Source organism: Heptranchias perlo, chromosome 6 (genome assembly GCF_035084215.1).
Source record: "Heptranchias perlo isolate sHepPer1 chromosome 6, sHepPer1.hap1, whole genome shotgun sequence".
Taxonomy (NCBI): domain Eukaryota; kingdom Metazoa; phylum Chordata; class Chondrichthyes; order Hexanchiformes; family Hexanchidae; genus Heptranchias; species Heptranchias perlo.
Genome location: NC_090330.1, coordinates 44,493,666 through 44,513,146, shown reverse-complemented (window position 1 = coordinate 44,513,146; position 19,481 = coordinate 44,493,666). Strand labels below are relative to the sequence as shown.

The following is a 19,481-nucleotide window of genomic DNA, read 5'->3' as shown; positions in this document are numbered from 1 at the left end:
AAATTAATTACAGCAAATCTACAGGATATATAATAGTATTATTGCCTTAACTTGGTGATCTTTTTCATAGGATGAAACTATTTGTGCACTTCTTACCAGATCCTCCTTAAAGAATCATAGAATCTTACAGCAGAGAAGGAGGCCATTCAGCCCATCATATCTGTGTTGGCTTTTTGAAAGAGCTATCCAATTGGTTCCACTCCCCTGCTCTTTCCCATAGCCCTGCAATTTTCTCCCCTTCAAGTATTTATCCAATTCCCTTTTGAAAGTTATTATTGAATCTGCTTCCACCACACTTTCAGGCAGTGCATTCCAAATCATAATAACTCACTACTTAAAAAATAATTCTCCTCATCTCACCTCTGGCCCTTTTGCCAATTACCTTAAGTCTGTGTCGTCTGGTTACCGACCCTTCTGCCAGTGGAAACAATTTCTCCTTATTTACTCTATCAAATCCCTTCATGTTTTTGAATGCCTCTATTAAATCTCCCCATAACCTTCTCTGCTTCAGGGAGAATCATCCCAGCTTCTCTCTACGTAACTGAAGTCCTGCATCCCTGGTACCATTCCAGTAAACCTTCTTTGCACCCTCACCAAGGCCTTAACATCCTTCCTAAAATGTGTGGGATCCTTGTGTGGGATCTGAGTTCACCTGGTCCACACTTGTCTCCAGTGTATAGTGATTAGCTGCCCTGTAGCACCAGAAAGATTGTTCTTTCTTGCCATCCACTATGAAGTCCATCTCAGTTTGTAAATCTGGATTTTTTGAATTCAGCACCACCCATAATGATTGACGGGATTCATATCGATTGGTGTTAGAGAAGTGAAAAAACAGAATTATTTCATTTAAATTTTGATTGCCCAGTTTTCTGCCATTACCACTATCGAACTGATATTTCACCAATTTGATCGGAGGGAAACAGCTTTCATTCTCATTTCCAGACTCTAAAAGAGCCAAATATACCACCAAATCATTTGCATTCCATCTCCCCACATCTCCATCATTGAATAGGCACTGATTACTTCAGGTTTATTCCTGAGATAAGGCATTATCGTGGAACTAACATTAGCAAAGTTTAACATTGAAAACCATGATCATGTCACCACCTATATATGTAACTGGTATCGTAGGTAAATGTGGATGATTCCATTGGACCAGGTTGATGCAGGAGCTTACAATGCATTTTAATATAGAATATTGTGACCACCTGTTAATTTTAATATATAATAGATGCTTGAAAACAATTCATAAATTCAAACATAATTTCACATCAAACATATCGATGAAATATTCCACTTTAAAAGCAAGTGGAGCAAAAGTATATGTGAAAAGTTTTTGTAATGGTAAAATTGATTCGAGTAGTCTTCATATTCAGTCAATTTAATTAGAAATTCAGCAGGAACTTGAGAGACTAAAATCGTAATACAATAAAGGTGATATTATAAATAATATATTTTTGTAAACTAGAATGCTGCAATTGATGAAATGACTAGACATTTCCTTTCTTGTTTAGAAGGGAGATATCATTGTGTCTCCCTATAAAGCTGCTGCCACTTTTCACCATGAGGGCTTTTTCTGGAGATGCTGGTTTAATGAAGCAGTGGTCGATGACAGCATCTGGAAATTCTGGTTCAGTGAGTAAAATAATCTTTTAATTTAGAAAATAAAAAATGAACATACATGGCTTTCTAAGTTTGCTTGCAGTCTTAGTAATTTTCAAAAGTGCAAAGGTATGTGCCAAACAAATAAAATCTGTATAACACGGGATTGTTCTAGAAGACAATCGACAAAAAGTGCAACATCAGAGAAAGAGATGAGATCCAGGACACAACAAAAGCAAGAAATGAAAAGAAAACGAAACTCACATAGAAACATAACAACATAGAAAATAGGAGCAGGAGCAGGTCATTTGGCTCATCGAGCCTGCTCCGCCATTCAATATGATCATGGCTGATCCTCTATATCAATACCATATTGCCGTTCTCTCCCCATACCTCTTGTTGCCTTCTGTGTCTAGAAATCTATCTATCTCCTTCTTAAATATATTCAGCGACTTGGCCTCCACAGCCTTCTGTGGTAGAGAATTCTGCAGGTTCACCACCCTCTGAGTGAAGAAATTTCTCCTCATCTCAGTCCTAAAAGTCCTACCCCGTATCCTGAGGCTGTGACCCCTCGTTCTAGACCCCTCAGCCAGGGGAAACATCCTCCCTGCATCCAGTCTGTCTAACCCTGTCAGAATTTTAAATGTTTCAATGCGATCCCCTCTCATTCTTCTAAACTCTAGTAAATACAGGCCTAGTTGACCCAATCTCTCCTCATACGACAGGCCTGCCATCCCAGGAATCAGTCTGGTGAACCTTTGCTGCACTCCCTCAATGGCAAGTATATCCTTTCTTAGGTAAGGAGATAAAACTGCACACAATACTCCAGGTGTAGTCTCACCAAGGCCCTGTATAACTGCAGTAAGACATCCTTGCTCCTGTACTCAAATCCTCATGCAATGAATGCCAACATACCATTTGCCTTCCTAACTGCTTGCTGCACCTGCATGTTTGCTTTCAGTGACTAGTGTACAAGGACACCCAGGTCCCTTTGTACGTCAACATTTCCCAATCTATTACCATTTAAATAATACTCTGCCTTTCTATTTTTCCTTCCGAAGTGGATAACTTCACATTTATCCACATTATACTGCATCTGCCATGTATTTGCCCACTCACTCAACTTGTCTAAATCGCCTTCAAGCCTCTTTGCATCCTCCTTACAACTCACAATCCCACCTAGTTTTGTGTCGTCAGCAAACTTGGAAATATTACATTTGGTTCCCTCATCCAAATCATTGATATATATTGTGAATACTGATCCCCACGGTACCTCACTAGTCACTGCCTGCCACCCTGAGAAAGACCCATTTATTCCTACTCTCTGTTTCCTGTCTGTTAACCAATTTTCAATCCATGCCAGTATATTACCCCCAATCCCATGTGCTTTAATTTTACACACTAACCTCTTATGTGGGACTTTATCAAAGGCCTTCTAAAAATCCAAATACACCACATCCGCTGGTTCTCCCTCATCTATTCTACCAGTTACATCCTCAAAAAACTCCAGTAGGTTTGTCAAACGCGATTTCCCTTTCATAAATCCATGTTGACTTTGTCTAATCCCGTTGCTATTTTCTAAGTGTCCTGTTAACACATCCTTTATAATAGACTCTAGCATTTTCCCTACTACTGATTTTAGGCTAACCAGTCTGTAGTTCCCTGTTTTCTCACTCTCCTTTTTTAAATAGTGGGGTTACATTTGCCACCCTCCAATCTGCAGGAACTGTGCCATAATCTATAGAATTTTGGAAGATGACGACCAATGCATCCACTATTTCTATGGCTACCTCTTTTAATACTCTGGGATGCAGATTATCAGACCCTACGGATTTATGGGCTTTCAGTCCCATAAATTTCTCCAGCACTATTCTTTTTACTAATACTAATTTCCTTTAATTCCTCCTTCTCACTGGACCCTTGGTTTCCTTGCATTTCTGGAAGTTATTTGTGTCCTCCTCCGTGAAGACAGAACCAAAGTATTTGTTTAATTGCTCTTCCATTTCCTTGTTCCCCATTATAAATCCTCCTGTTTCTGACTGTAGGGGACCTACATTTGTCTTCACTAATCTTTTCCTTTTTCCATACTTGTAGAAGGTTTTATAGTCTGCTTTTATGTTCCTTGCAAGTTTACTCTCATCCTCTATTTTTCCCCTTTTAATCAATCTCTTGGTCCTTTTTTGCTGAATTCTGTCACAACAAAAACCATGAGTAGTGTAACAATAAGAATCACAGATTATTACAACAGATGAACGACTGATGAACCAATTACAAAGAAAAACTCTGTGGGAATATTGCAACAGAGGCTACATTTGGAAATTGAAGAAACCATCAATATGGCTCTATACTTCCCCCTGTCAATCAGGGGATCAGATCACACCTGGCAGGAATAGAATTATATGGTGGGAATGTGTAATAACTCCTTTACAATCTAACATTTTAGAGTCTGGGTACAACTGATGAAGACTGATGTTAATGTTCCAAAATGTCAAGCATGAATATTCAGCTAATCTTCCTTCCATATGAAGATCAGTAAAACTGAAATAATCCCCTAAAATTCCACAAAACACCCCCATATTTCATAAATATGTTAATTGTAAATATTTACTTCAAGAGATTTTTAAATTTTGTTCTCAGGATGTGGGCACTGCTGGTGAGGCCACATTTATTGCCCATCCCTATTTGCTCTGAGAAGGTCTTGATGGGTCTTCACCTTGAACCACTGCAGTCCTTGTGATGGTGCTCCCATGATGGTGTTAGGTAAAGAATTGCAGGGTATTGACCCAGTGATGATGGAGGAATGGCAATATATGTCCAAGTCAGGATGCTGGGGAACTTGGAGGTGATTGTGTTCCCAGGACATTGCTGTTCTTGTCTTTCTTGGTGGTATAGGTTGCAGGAAAAGGAGGTGCTGTCAAAGTAATCTTGATGAGTTGCTGCAGTGCATCCTGTAGATAGTACATACTGCAGTCACAGTGGAGGGGCTGGATATTGAGTCCAGTTTCAGGAGCACCAATCAAGTGAACTACTCTGTCCTGGATAATGTTAAACCTCTTGAGTACTGTTGCAGCGACACCCACCCAGGTGAGTAGTGAGTATTCCATCACATTCCTGATTTGAACCTTACGGAGTTGGGAGGCTTTGAGGGGTCAGGAGGTAAGTTGGTAGTCGCAGAGTACCCAGTCTACGCCCTGCTTTTGATGATGTTGATATGGCTGGTCTAGTTAAGCTTCTGGCTAATAATTACACCCACGGTGTTGATGGTGGAGGACTTGGTGATGGTGCTGCCATTGAAGACTATTGAAGAAATGGCTGGCTTTTCTCTTGTTTGAGACGGTCATTATCTGGCACTCATATGCCGTGAATGCTACTGCCCAAGCCTGGATGTTGTCCAAGTCCTACTGTAGGGATGTAATGGCATAGACTGCTTTGTTATCGGAGAGGTGGTGAATGGAGCTGAACATTGCAGAATTGTTAGCAAACAGTCCAGCCCTGAACTTATGATTGAGGTAAGGTCATCAATGAAGCGCTGAAAATGGTTTGGCTGAGAACGCTCTCTGAGGAGCTCCTGCAGTGATGTCCTGGGGCTTGATAACTGGTGTCCAACAACCACAACCATCTTCCTTTGCATCAGGTATGACTTCAGTCACTTGAGGGTTTTCCCTTCGATGCCCATTGACTTCAGTTTTGCTCGGGTTCTTTGGTGCCACACCCGGTCGAATGCTGCCTTGATTTCAGGGGCAGCTACTCTCACCTCTCCTCTAGCATTCAGCTCTTGCGTCCATGTCTGGATCAAAGCAGTTATGAGGTCTAGAGCCAAATGGCTCTGGCAGATCCTGAACTAAGCATCAGTGAGCAGGTTATTGGTGAGTAGGTGTCCCTTGATGGCAGTATTTCATGACTCCTTCCATCACGTTTCTGATGGTTGGGATTAGGATTGAATGGGTAGTGATTGATCAAGTTAGATTTATCATGTTTTTTGTTTATAGGACATACCTGGGCAATCTTCCACATTGTTGGGTAAAGAAAGAAAGAACTTGCATATATATAATGCCTTTCATGACCTCAGGGCATCCCAAAGCACTTCACAGTCAATTAAGCACTTTTGAAGTGCAGTCACTGTTATAATATGGGTAGATACCAGCATCATAGCTTACTGTTGAACTTGGCTAGGGGAGTGGCCAGCTCTGGTGCACAGATCTTCAGCACTCCAGCCGGGACAATGTCAGGGTCCATAGCCTTTGTACCTAGCCACTTATTAATATCATGTGGAATGAACAAAATTGGCTAGACACTATTATGGTGAGGCCCTCAGGAAGATGGTTTATCCACTCCGCACTTTTGGCTGAAGACACTTGCAAATATTTCAGCATTTTTTTTATTCGTTCATGGGATGTGGGCGTCGCTGGCGAGGCCAGCATTTATTGCCCATCCCTAATTGCCCTTGAGAAGATGGTGGTGAGCCACCTTCTTGAACCGCTGCAGTCCGTGTGGTGAAGGTTCTCCCACAGTGCTGTTAGGAAGGGAGTTCCAGGATTTTGACCCAGCGACGATGAAGGAACGGCAATATATTTCCAAGTCGGGATGGTGTGTGACTTGCAGGTGGTATTGTTCCCATGTACCTGTTGCTCTTGTCCTTCTAGGTGGTAGAGGTCGCGGGTTTGGGAGGTGCTGTTGAAGAAGCCTTGGCGAGTTGCTGCAGTACATCCTGTGGATGATACACACTGCAGCCACAGTGCGCCGATGGTGAAGGGAGTGAATGTTTAGGGTGGTGGATGGGGTGCCAATCAAGCGGGCTGCTTTGTCCTGGCTGGTGTCGAGCTTCTTGAGTGTTGTTGGAACTGCACTCATCCAGGCAAGTGGAGAGTATTCCATCACACTCCTGACTTGTGCCTTGTAGATGGTGGAAAGGCTTTGGGGAGTCAGGAGGTGAGTCACTCGCCGCAGAATACCCAGCCTCTGACCTGCTCTTGTAGCCACAGTATTTATGTGGCTAGTCCAGTTAAGTTTCTGGTCAATGGTGACCCCCAGGATGTTGATGGTGGGGGATTCGGCGATGGTAATGCCGTTGAATGTCAAGGGGAGGTGGTTAGACTCTCTTGTTGGAGATGGTCATTGCCTGGCACTTGTCTGGCGCGAATGTTACTTGCCACTTATGAGCCCAAGCCCGGATGTTGTCCAGGTCTTGCTGCATGCGGGCTCGGACTGCTTCATTATTTGAGGCATTGCGAATGGAACTGAACACTGTGCAATCATCAGCGAACATTCCCATTTCTGACCTTATGATGGAAGGAAGGTCATTGATGAAGCAGCTGAAGATGGTTGGGCCTGGGACACTGCCCTGAGGAACTCCTGCAGCAATGCCCTGGGGCTGAGATGATTGGCCTCCAACAACCACTACCAACTTCCTTTGTGCTAGGTATGACTCCAGCCACTGGAGAGTTTTCCCCCTGATTCCCATTGACTTCAATTTTACTAGGGCTCCTTGGTGCCACACTCGGTCAAATGCTGCCTTGATGTCTGGAGGAGTCACTCTCACCTCACCTCTGGAATTCAGCTCTTTTGTCCATGTTTGGACCAAGGCTGTAATGATGTCTGGAGCCAAGTGGTCCTGGTGGAACCCAAACTGAGCATCGGTGAGCAGGTTATTGGTGAGTAAGTGCTGCTTGATAGCACTGTTGACGACACCTTCCATCACTTTGCTGATGATTGAGAGTAGACTGACAGGGCGGTAATTGGCCGGATTGGATTTGTCCTGCTTTTTGTGGACAGGACATACCTGGGCAATTTTCCACATTGTCGGGTAGATGCCAGTGTTGTAGCTGTACTGGAACAGCTTGGCTAGAGGCGCAGCTAGTTCTGGAGCACAAGGCTTCAGCACTGCAGCCGGGATGTTGTCGGGGCCCATAGCCTTTGCTGTATCCAGTGTACATTTTATTAGGGTTGCAGATCTTTGCTCAGATCCTTTGGTTGTGAAACCACTTAGCTTTGTCTATAGCCTGCTTGGTGTTTAGCATGCAGGTAGCCATGTGTGGTGGCTTCACTAGGCTCATACCTCATTCAAAAGTATACCTGGCACACCCTTCTACACTCCGCACTGAACCACGGTTGGTTTCCTGGTTTGACGGCGATCAAGGGGTGGGGGATGTGCCAGGCTATGCAATTGCATAATGTGGTAGTATACAATAATGCTGCTGCTGATAGCCCAGTAAAAAAACTCAGTAATACTATAACACTACAAACACAATAAAAACTAGCCTATCCACCCTCTCCACAACATACAATTGGCATGGCAGCTGGATCTAATTTTAATTATTCTATTTGATGCTAAAAGTCTGGTAGTTTAAAGCAATAAGGAATGTCCAACCACTGTTAGTACTATAGGGCATTACTAGTATACATACAGGGGGAAAAAATTGGATAAGGGCCATTTTTGGGCGTAGGTAGCGTGCTGTGCTATTACCCAGCGTGATGTGCTAATAACCCGCGCCCAATGACCCCTGTGCGGGCAGGACGCAAGTTTCGGCCGGCCCGAGGACTCACCTGCAATCAGCGTTCCATTCCAGGCCTTGCACATGGACTTAATGCAATTTGCACTTTCCTCCACTGGGGGAGCTCAATCTCTTAAAGGCAGGATGTTTCTGAGAAATCTCTTAAAGGTAACTGGTACCTGTTATTTGCTGAAAGTAACAGTCTACTGTCTGCACGGAGTCTGAACGGAGATCAGACATCACACACGTAAAACATAGATGCAGGTCCCATCCCTATGTTTACACACTGATGAGTTATGTTAAAACATTGAATAAAGGTTGCGCACTACTAAATCCCACATCCTCCAATTTGCACGCCAGACCTCACCAATCTGCCGATCTGAGTAGGTGCCAGGCCTGCGAGAATGTGTGCACCAAGGTTCTCTGCTGCTGCACTAGAGACCTTGGTGCAAGAGGTGGACGGAAGGAGGGACAGCCTATATCTGCGGCGGGGGTGGGGAGGTGGGGATCGACAAGACGCCCTCCAGAAATAATTCCAAAATGCAGTGGGAGGCAGCGGGGGACAAAGTTAATGCCAGGTGCACAGCACCATGAACATTTTTTTTTTATTCGCTCATGGGATGTGGGCGTCGCTGGCAAGGCCAACATTTATTGCCTATCCCTAATTGCCCTTGAGAAGGTGTTGGTGAGCTGCCTTCTTGAACCGCTGCAGTCCGTGTGGTGAAGGTTCTCCCACAGTGCTCATGGATGCAGTGCAGGAAGAAGTTCAATGCTCTTACATGAGTGGGCAAGGTGAGTGAAGTCAACTGTCAAGTGGTGTCTTCTCATACCAACTGCACTATGCACTACACCCCCATCACCCACATTCAATAAACTCTTTCCATCAGTACTCATCTCTTCCAACGAGATGCTTCCTCTCACCCTTACACATTACCACGGTTTCAAGCCGCCCACCCACAACTTGCAGGCCACAAACACTGGCAGCTATTCAACCATGACAGGCACATCACCCAGACACATGTTCCGCTTTCTTGCAGGAGAACGTGGCACATATCAGGAGGCAGCAAGTGGCAGTGGCACTTAGCCCCTCGAGCCTGTTCCACCATTCAATGAGATCATGTTGGATCTGTGACCTAACTCCATATACCCGCCTTAGCCCCATATCCCATAATACCCTTGGTTCACAGAAATCTATCAATCTCAGATTTAACATTCACAAGTGAGCTAGCATCAACTGCCGTCTGCAGAAGAGTGTTCCAAACGTCTCCCACCATTTGCGTGTAGAAGCATTTCCTAACTTCATTCCTGCTCGTCCTGGCTCTAAATGTTAGGATATATCCCCGCGTCCTAGTATTGAAGTCTAGGAGACCTCCAAAAACAGTTACAAATGTCTCGGCAGCCAGAAGCAATAATCCAGCCACTAACCTGTAAATCCTGCATGGTCCCTTTAAATAGCGCTGGTGGGGGGTCCTCCAGGCACTCTAAAACATGTTCAGAAGGTCGAGGTTAAGACTGTGCATTGAGTTGAGCGTTAAGTCCCAAAATGGTGTCTATCACTTGAAATCAGCATTGCACACTGATTGATGCCATTTTCTCCCTACTTTACATGATTCCAACGTTCGTTATCTGTGCTTGCGCTAACCCCTATACCAAGATGACGTCTGGCGCACGTCACGCTGGAAACTTGCATGCGCATCCAAGACGCCATCTTGGATGTCGGAGAGGTGCCGCTACACGTCCCAATTTAGCGCCCACAGTTTTAAGATTTATTTAGCAAATTAATTTACTTATTAGTTATTGACAAGTTACATTCTTTTTCTATTTCCTACTATCAGCCCATGATCACTGCATTCAGATCTTTATTTTATTTCAGTTATCATTTACCACCTAGCCACCACCCTGTCCCAATTGTGCATCCAGAACTGCTATCCTATGCCTTTCAATTTAAAGTTATCTAAGGTACAGCCTGCAAGTTTAATGTATGCTTTTGAATTGGTTTTGGGGACTCTTTTTGCTAATTTTTCTCCCTCTTTTGTCCACCAATGGCTGAAGTTGGTCTGTATTGGCCATCCTCTTTCTGTTTTCCACCTGCAAAATGGAACAATGGGTGCCCTATGGGAACCTCTCTGTATTTATGTTATTTGAAGGAAGAAGCAGAGGATGGAGGAATACCAGGCACATGAGATTGCATCAGAGAGTACTGTTATTCTCTAAACTGCACATCCAGACAAAGGCAGACTTACTTGGGCCTGTCTGAGGAACAGTGTATGCGTAGGCTAAGATTCACCAGGGAGGCTATGACAGAGCTATTTTACATGCTGTAATGCTAACCTACACCGCCAGTGGCTGTCAAGGTCACTTCAACCCTGAACTTTATGCTTTAGACTCATTTAATGCCTCTTTTCCCAGTACTGTCTAGAACATGAAAGGGCACTCTTGCAATACAAATGTTCACTCCAGTTCAAGGAACAACTAGCCATCTAACTACATGCTACAAAGTCCTGTGCTGGTTGGCAGTACAATGAAAAATGAATGATGGCAGTTGCTTCTAAAGCATCCCAATTACACTAATTCATGGCTGAAGTGGTACAAGATGAAAGCAAAAGGCATGTTGGGGAGATCAGGAGGACATAAAGCTGGACTACCTGTACCTGCCATTCGGTTATTATAAGGTGGATGGACAGTTCCAGGTGTACAATAATAGAAAAGGGACAAATATCAGAATGCTATTCCAATACAAACCTTCCAAAGGAGCTTGCATAACAAAGTACTAACTGTGTTTGATATTTGGGTGGATTTGTGGGAGTGAGTGAGGAGGAGAATTAAACATAAGAGCAGGAAGGTACTAGCCTTAAGATTGGGTGTGGGCCTGTGGCTTCACATTCCCCTACTCCCTCCATGATCTTGCATGCAATCATGTCTAGGATGTCTTTATGCCTCTTTTGTCTAATGTCCTCCAAGGGAATGTAGGGTGTATCTTTTTTAAGCCCTTCCTTAGTTTAGGTCTGTTCCCTTATATTCTATGCTATCTTGTCATGCAAGGGTAGAACAACTCTTCATATTTTGTAAATTGTTAGAATACATACACAGAGACTGACATATGCCCAACCTGATTGTCAGTGAGTGACCATCATGCAGCTAGGTTGTGTTACAACAATTTTATGTGTGAAGCCCTTTGAAGATATGAGTAAGCCAAAGTTTTCATTGTAACTTGCAGTTTGAATATGTGTCTTGTTGATACAGGTATACATGGTCAGCAATGAAAGAGATATGTGAGAATTTGGCATGGGCCAGTAATAAATGAACAACAGATTGAGAAGCAATACTTTGTGGCATGCATACTTGGGCTAACCACCTAATAAATGGCATAGTCTTAACTTGTGCCATCTTCTTCTGCATTTATTTCTAGGTCATCCATGCAAAGCTAACCCAGGCTGCCAACTCCTCCACTGCAGTCCTCTGGCAACAGTGCCCAGAAGTGTTAAACAGCACAACCATCCTCATAGACACTCATGTAGCAGCACCTCCACTTTGCCAGCCATCAAACAGGGCGTTTGGATACTGTGCCTTTAATCTCTTGCCCACAGACTCCGTTTTCTCTCTATATTTATTGACACTGCCATTAATTTTGCCCAGTACAGTCTTTGTAGAGACTGAGAAATAAACATGTAATATTTGTAGCTTTCATAATGGACATAACAAATTTTGCCCCAAGTTTGTGTCCACTTATATTTAAGTGGCTTCTTTCCTTTAAATTTTTGCAGTAGCCTTTTAAGGGTTACTGATGCTTTAGCAGTGGGACCAGAAAATTTACACTGTATGGTGAATAGTACTCACCAAATTCTCTCTTTACAATTATGAAAGCACAATGTTAAATTTGGTGCATAAATTGAGAGTATTCAGAAGTGGAGAAGTACCCTGGTGTTCTTGGTGATTGGATGATCTTGGCTTTATGCCTCTTTCGTCTAATGTCATCTGTCACTTACAGTAAATAAATGCATAGTTGTGAAATTAACAATCATTGTGTCTATTGCCTGAACATGCAGTTTTGATATCTGGGATTATTACCAGGGTTTGACATTAGTATTGACAAATGAGCCTCAAGTAAATATGTTTCTGACAATCTTAGTACCTTTGAATTATAATGGCCTAGAAATTGATTGGCACCGGCTCGCTGATGCAAACTGGGTGCAGGGTGCATCGGAGTTTCTAGGCCATTATGTTTACATTTCACACTGACAAGGACTCCCATCCCCTAGCTTGTCTCTGGTGAAGAATGATGTTGATCTTTTTAACTAGAATAATTGCATGAAATAGATAATGTGAGAAGTAAGAAGGATTACAGCAAAAGATTAAAAGGGCAATTTTATGAGTCCGTGCTTCCACCATGGAGCCTTACCCGTCGGCTACATGTATCAGAAATTTGGGCCGGCAACATACACTCATAAATTTACCCCTATTGACCCACAGTATAGTGCACCTGAACAGAAGTGCTATTGAAATCAGCGGTCCAGGCACTTAGGTGAATGCTTCCTTTTTGAGAGCTTGGTGTTTTACTCTACTTTGCTGCCATGATATTCCTGTGGTAGCATCCTCTGGGTTATTGTCGACGCCATACTCTTGTCTTGAATGCAGATGTGCTTCCTTCTACACCTCACTCAAGTTTAGGCTTCTCTGGATGACTGAACTATGGAGTATACAGTATACAATGGTAATCTTACACACCCTAGGGGGATTTACCAGTCTAGACTTCTAAACCATTAGCTGCAGGTTTCCAATAATCTTCTCTGATCACCCAAATAGATGCCTCGTTGTTTCAGGCTTTAAAATAAAAGAATCTTAACTGTCGTCTGGAAAGTAGATATTAATATCAATGATCCTATGCTCCCAGTCATTGGATACTGATGGAGTGAAAGCTGTTGCAGCTCATGAACTCAATGGTATCATGTCTAGGTGCTAGCACGGCAATCAGTAACACCCTGAACTTTGGGGAAGAATGTGGAAGAATTGCACTGCTCAGTTTTTCTGCATTGCTTTTCCATGGAGAAAGTATCATTTAAGACGCTCTGTAGAACCAAACTTTTGGTCACCTGTCCTAATATCTCCTTATGTGGCTTGGTGTCAAATTTTGTTTGATAATCACTCCTGTGAAACGCCTTGGACATTTTACTACGTTAAAGGCGCTATATAAATACAAGTCTGTCCTGGTGAACAAAGTATTAATGATCTGTTTGATGCATCTGTGCACTGAAGATTGCCTGATATTGCAGATGCCCCGGTGGCAGCCTGGAAGGACCTAAAGGCATAGAACTTGAGGATGGTAGTGACCTTCACTGCCTGCTGGCAGTGCAGTCCCTGTGGTGGAGGTTGTCTGCAGTTCAGTTTGCAGAAAATGGCATTGCTCTATCATTGCCTCCATGGCAAGCCTTAGCCTGCAAAGGTAGATCTTGTCTGTCAGTGCCAGATCGCTCTTTGTGTTTTTCCATAATCAAATGCAATGGCTTTTTAATAGATTCCATGTATGATTAGCATAATTAATATAATCTTTAATGAATGGCTATAAGAAACATAGACCTTGAGATTATGCTATGCGATATAAGTGTACGAATGTTTAACCTGTTCATATGAAATTTCTTTCCTATTTTAACAGAGGCAATGACCAATTTATTTTAAATGGGTTAAAGCCTCTATTAAAATAACACAGAAGCAATTTGATATGTATGTGATAAGTGTTCATGTGCTAGTGTCTGACAGCATAATTCCAAAACCATAAACCATTGAGCAGATCGACCAGTTTCTCAACAGTGATTGCTAAGCTTTAACTGGAGGGTATTATGATTACTAAATGTGGCTAACTCTTTTTACTTTCTTTATTACCCAGCTAATCAACCTCCTTCAAAATATTGTGTGCACGCCTACCTCCTCCCATTCCCTTTGACAACAGAAGCACACAACTCCACTGCTTATGAGACTGCAATCAGTAAGTAAACAGATTTCATTATATAGAATCATAGAAATTCCTTATCTAACTGGAGGACACTGACAACTTGGCAGTGATTATAAGTGATTCAGGGGTTTGGGTAATCATAAACCACAAGAATAATGCATTTGTTTATACCTGCCACTGAAAACTTAAAATGAGATTACAGCCTTGTGATCACTTCAGAGTCTTTCATATTTTTCATGGGTTGATTTTATTTGGTTTTATGCCAATGTTTTGCTAACAGCAGTCCTCATTGTTGACCCAGGTCTTTGATCTATAGTAATTTTATAGTATCATCAGATAAGATCATATGTGAACTTTTAAAACCAAACTTTTTACCTATACATTTATTTATGACAAATTAGTAAGTAGTATTGTTTTCTTCGTGTAATTTGTTTATCTTAATTGCAAGACCTTCTCAAGCTATTTAAAGAACTCTATTCTTGTGAATTGCTGCATAATCCTAAATGTTTGTGTGGATATCTCCCTGTGTAACATTCACAGTCACATGAATATTTCAGTTATTCCTTGTCCCTGTGCTTAATGAGCCATCATTGCACTGATGATACCAGCAGAAAAAGGGGAAATGCTGCCTACACTATGGGCTCGATTTTAGCAACCGCGATCGGGTGTGTTCCTGGTGGGGGAGCTACGAAAATCGGGGATTCCCGGGGCGGGTCGGGAGCCCGGCTCCAACCCGCCCCATTTCCGGGTTCCCCACTGACGCGCTGACATGCACGCACAGCCCCTGCATGTGGGACTCCCGCCGGCAATTAAAGCCGGCGGGGTGCCACTTAAGGTATTTATTTAGGTATTTCAGGTCGTTTAGAGACCTGATTAACGTGATATTTTAGGAGGGTTGGGATTTTGCAAACAACTGGGACTGTTTCCCGTACTGGGGGAAACACTCCCAGTTCAAATGGACGTGTTGCAGCCATCAGCCTGTGGCAGCTGCAAAGGTCCATTTGACAGCTTGGGCCAGCTGGGAGCAGCTCGGCATGAAGGAGGCTGCAGATGTCCACGACTACGTGTCGAGTGGCTCTGAGCCTCCGTGTGCACTGCTGCTCAGAGAGGTCCAGGAAGCTGAGCCTCGGTCTGTGGACCCTGTGGCGAGGGTAGTGCCCTCTGCGACGCATCTCTCTCTGCGGTTGCCCTCCCTCCTGCTGTGCAGGTGGATGTGTCACAGCACTGTGTTGTGGAGCTCCACGTGTCAGAGGTAGACGGCATGGCCGGCGAGGCTGGTGATGCTGTTCGCCCTCCGAGGAGGTCATGACTGCAGCTACGGCGGCCCCCATCTGGAAGATGTACATCTGAGGGGGTCCGCAAGGTAGGTACATGTGTCTGGACACCGGGGTAAGTGTGCAAGTTGGTGAATTTTGTTGTTAGGAGGAGGGTGGTGGAGGCCAAACTTTGTCCAAAGTAACAGAGTGGCATCCTGCAATGAGTGAGGGTCTCCCCCCCATCCCCCCCCCCCGCCAGCTGTCAAATGAACCTTTGCAGCTGCCACAGGCTGATGGCTGCAACACGTCCATTTGAACTAGGAGTGTTTCCCCCAGTACGGGAAACAGTCCCAGTTGTTTGCAAAATCCCAACCTTCCTAAAATATCACGTTAATCAGGTCTCTAAACGACCTGAAATACCTAGATAAATACCTTAAGTGGCACCCCACCGGCGGGAGTCCCACATGCGGGGGCTGCACGCGCATGTCAGCGCGTCAGTGGGGAACCCGGAAATGGGGCGGGTTGGAGCCGGGCTCCCGACCTGCCCTGGGAATCCCCGATTTTCGTAGCCCCCCCCCCCGCCAGGAATGCACCCGATCGCGGGTGCTAAAATCAAGCTCATGGTGTCAGTTACCCTAGTACTGTTTACCTTGTCCAAGTAGCCGTGAGCCGAGGCACGAGGCTATTCAATCATGGGGGTACCACAGATGAGCCTGATCATGTCTCATCCAATGTACACATGTACTTTACAGCAGGGGTTACTGATTAGTGATCATGAATGGCACCCGGGCTGATTTTTTTTCCCCTCCCTAGCTCAGTGAGTTATGACCAATTGTAGCATCCCTATCACCACAATGGCAGAGATTAGTTAATCCAGTATAAAGCAGCAATTGAACCTGAGACAATACTGCTCTGTATAGATCAATTCCACAGCCAGCAGTTTTATAGCATAAAGGAGAGACTGAGACATTCATGTGTATACTGATGTCTCCCTTGAAAAGATTGTATGGTGATTCTAGTGCCATGAGTAGCAAGTGGTACCGATGGCTCACTGTCTCCACTAAAGAACTAAAGTTTAGAACATTTAAGATGATTTGGCAATTTTGGCAAATATAATTAACTTCTAAAGAAACAGCATTGGTCTTTTCAATCTGATACTGAACTTAACTGATGCTTTTATTGTCTGTATCTTCAGTTTACCGTGGTTTCTGGTCTGTATTCATGATGTTGGGTGTCATTGCTGTCATAGTAGGAGGCTTCATCATCACCTGTGCAGCTCCCTTTTCCAATCATAAGCTCTACAAAGCGGGAGGTGGGCTATTTCTGTCTGCCGGTAAGTGGAATATTCAGACTGTGTGAATACGTTCCAGCACCTAACTACTTCATGTTTATAGCAGAATAAAATATCAGCTAAACGGATGTTGGCTCAGTTGATTCATTCAAAAAGAACTGGTTCAAATCCTGGTTTAGCAATGAGTTGAGAGATATGAGTTCTGGTAAAATTATGATTAATAACTAGATCAGGTCCTAGATGGGATAATGGACTATTATCATTTCTACATTCTTATAATCTTAATACATCAATATCTCCAGATAAATTTGACTAACAGGTGCTTCTCATTGCCATATATAGAATGGATATAAAAACTGAAGAAAAATCCATCTTTATAATCATCCCTTTTACAAGGCTTAGCTTAAAGTGGCGAACATTCAGTTCCCAGGTGAAAAGCAGAGGAAAAAGGGACAGAGAGCTTGTGCCTGGAGCAGGCGTGAGCATGGGGCAGCAATGCAGATGAGGGAGCAGGGCTGTGTCCTTAAGGGGTTTCCCACCACATTTTCCATCAGGTACATTGGACGGGTGCCAATTAGGAAGGGCACCTAAAAGAAACAAGTGTTGGGCCTTGCAGCTGGCCTTGGTCTTGTCACATTAGTTTATGTATCACACTTTATGTGTCATACTTCAGCATCACATGTGTATATACATATATTTCTTGCAACTAATTGGCTCAAGTTTCGTATTAGTAGTTTAATTGTTTCTTAAGAATGTTTATACACACATATACATAAAATATCAGGACTAAGCCATAATATCAAAATTTGCAGGCAACATAAAGAAGTGTGATGTGATTCATTTTGGTAGGAAGAATGAGGAGAGGCAACATAAACTAAATTGTACAATTTTAAATGGGGTGCGGGAGCAAAAAGACCTGGGGGTGTACATACACAAGTCTTTGAAGGTGGCAGGCCAAGTTGAGAAGGCTGTTAAAAAGGCATACGGGAGTACTCTATGCCTCCTTGACAATATAAGTGGAGGCGTAGAGTACAAAAGCAAGGAGGTAATGCTAAACCTCAGCTGGAGTATTGTAACCAATTCTGGGCACCACACTTTAGGAAGGATGTCAAGGCCTGAGAGAGGGTGCTGAGGAGATTTACTAGAATGGTACCAGGGATGAAAGACTTCAGTTAAGTGGAGAGACTAGAGAAACTGGGGTTATTCTCCTCAGAGCAGAGAAAGTTAAGGCGATATTTGATAGAGGTGTTCAAAACCATGAAGGGTTTTGATAGAGTAAATAAGGAGAAACTGTTTCCAGTGGCAAAAGGGTCAGTAGCCAGAGGACACAGATTTAAGGTGATTGGAAAAAGAACCAGATGCGACATGAGGAAAATTTTTTACGCAGTGAGTTGTTATGATCTGGAATGCACTGCCTGAAAGGGTGGTGGAAGTAGATTCAATAATAACTTTCAAAAGGGAATTGGATAAATACTTGAAGGGGGAACATTTTCAGGGCTATGGGGAAAGAACGGGGGTGTGGGACTAATTGGCTAGCTCTTTCAAAGAGCCGGCACAAGCATGATGGGATGAATGGCCTCCTTCAGTGCTGTATCATTCTATGATTCTAAGGAGCATGGTTAACTGTGAAGAGGACTATAGGTGACTTCAGGAGGACATAGGCAAGTTAGTAGATTGGGCAAATACAATTCAGATGAAATTTAGTGTGAAGAAATGCAAGGTGACATATTTTGGGAGAAAGACTAGGTAAGGGACATATACACTAAATGGTAAAACTTTCAAAGGAGTAGAGGAGCAGGGAGACTTAGGAATTCAAATAACCAAATTTTAAAAGTGGGAAGAAAAGTTGATAAACCTGTAAAAAAAAGAAGCAAATGGGATCCACGATTTTGTAAATATAGTTATAGAGTACAAAAGCATGGGCCTCGATTTTTACTGGGGGGTGCGTTCAGGAAGGGTGGGAGGGAAACCCTCACGAGGATCTCAGCATGAAGTCTGGGACATTTTAACTCCTGGGCCTCATTTAAATAATGCAGGATAGTCTCCCTCCAGAAACCAGCAGGACTGATGTCAGGGCCGGCAGGCGGGAGCGGGAAATTTGTTCAGGAGCCTTAGGACGCCGGGGACCCAAAGGAATGGTCCTTGGCATAACTTCAGTGCTGGGCAAGGGTATTGCCACCGTGCAGAGGGAAAGGCAAGGCCGGGGCTGGGGAGGCGCATGGACTCCTTGCGGGGCCTGGGCCGTGGTTTGGCTGTCGAGTTATACACGGGCGGGCCTTCCCCTGATGCCGTGGCAAGGATGATGTCATTGGTCTGCGACTTTTGAATTTAAATTGGGTCCCCGCCTGCCTGTAGCCTCAGCTGACTTGAAAGTCGGTGAAGATGAAAAAGTGTTGGGCTGGATCGGAACTGTTGACTCAGTCTAATTTTAACCCCTCCCACGCACTCTTCTCGCTGGGCGAGGGGGCTTAAAATTGAGGTTGTAGTCTCTGGATTATTAGTGTAGGCCTCTGGCACTAGTCCATTACCGCACTAGTAAGTCTATGGGCGATCTATGTCTTGACAACAGATAGTCCTGTACAATTTCTTCAAATTTTTGTGTTCCCAATAACAAATCAGGGTCACATTTGTGAGATACCTGCCATTGTTATAGTTGTCTCCCGCCACGCCCTGCTTGTATAGGATCAAGTCTATCACCTTTAAACTAGGATTTTAAAACTACAAAATTCATATGGATAAAACAGTTTTCTATTATAAACTTTTCCGAACTGATGGAATTTTATTTTAAAAGATATAACAGTGAAAGCTGCAACCTATTACAAGAAATGGTTTGACACACATACCAGCTACATATTGTCAAGTTCCCAATTTAGATCAAAATGCAACAGCTGCTT

At 43.5% G+C, this 19,481-nt stretch overlaps 1 protein-coding gene across 1 annotated transcript in view; it reads left to right on the top strand.

The window, feature by feature from the left end:
• The window catches only part of LOC137322951 (transmembrane protein 182-like), a 32,390-nt gene that overhangs the window by 7,456 nt on the left and 5,453 nt on the right, over window positions 1-19,481 (top strand). The window contains exons 2-4 of the mRNA XM_067986210.1: window positions 1,515-1,635; window positions 13,975-14,073; window positions 16,492-16,629. Of these exons, the coding sequence (XP_067842311.1) occupies window positions 1,515-1,635; window positions 13,975-14,073; window positions 16,492-16,629 (358 nt within the window). The remainder of the gene's footprint in view (window positions 1-1,514; window positions 1,636-13,974; window positions 14,074-16,491; window positions 16,630-19,481) is intronic.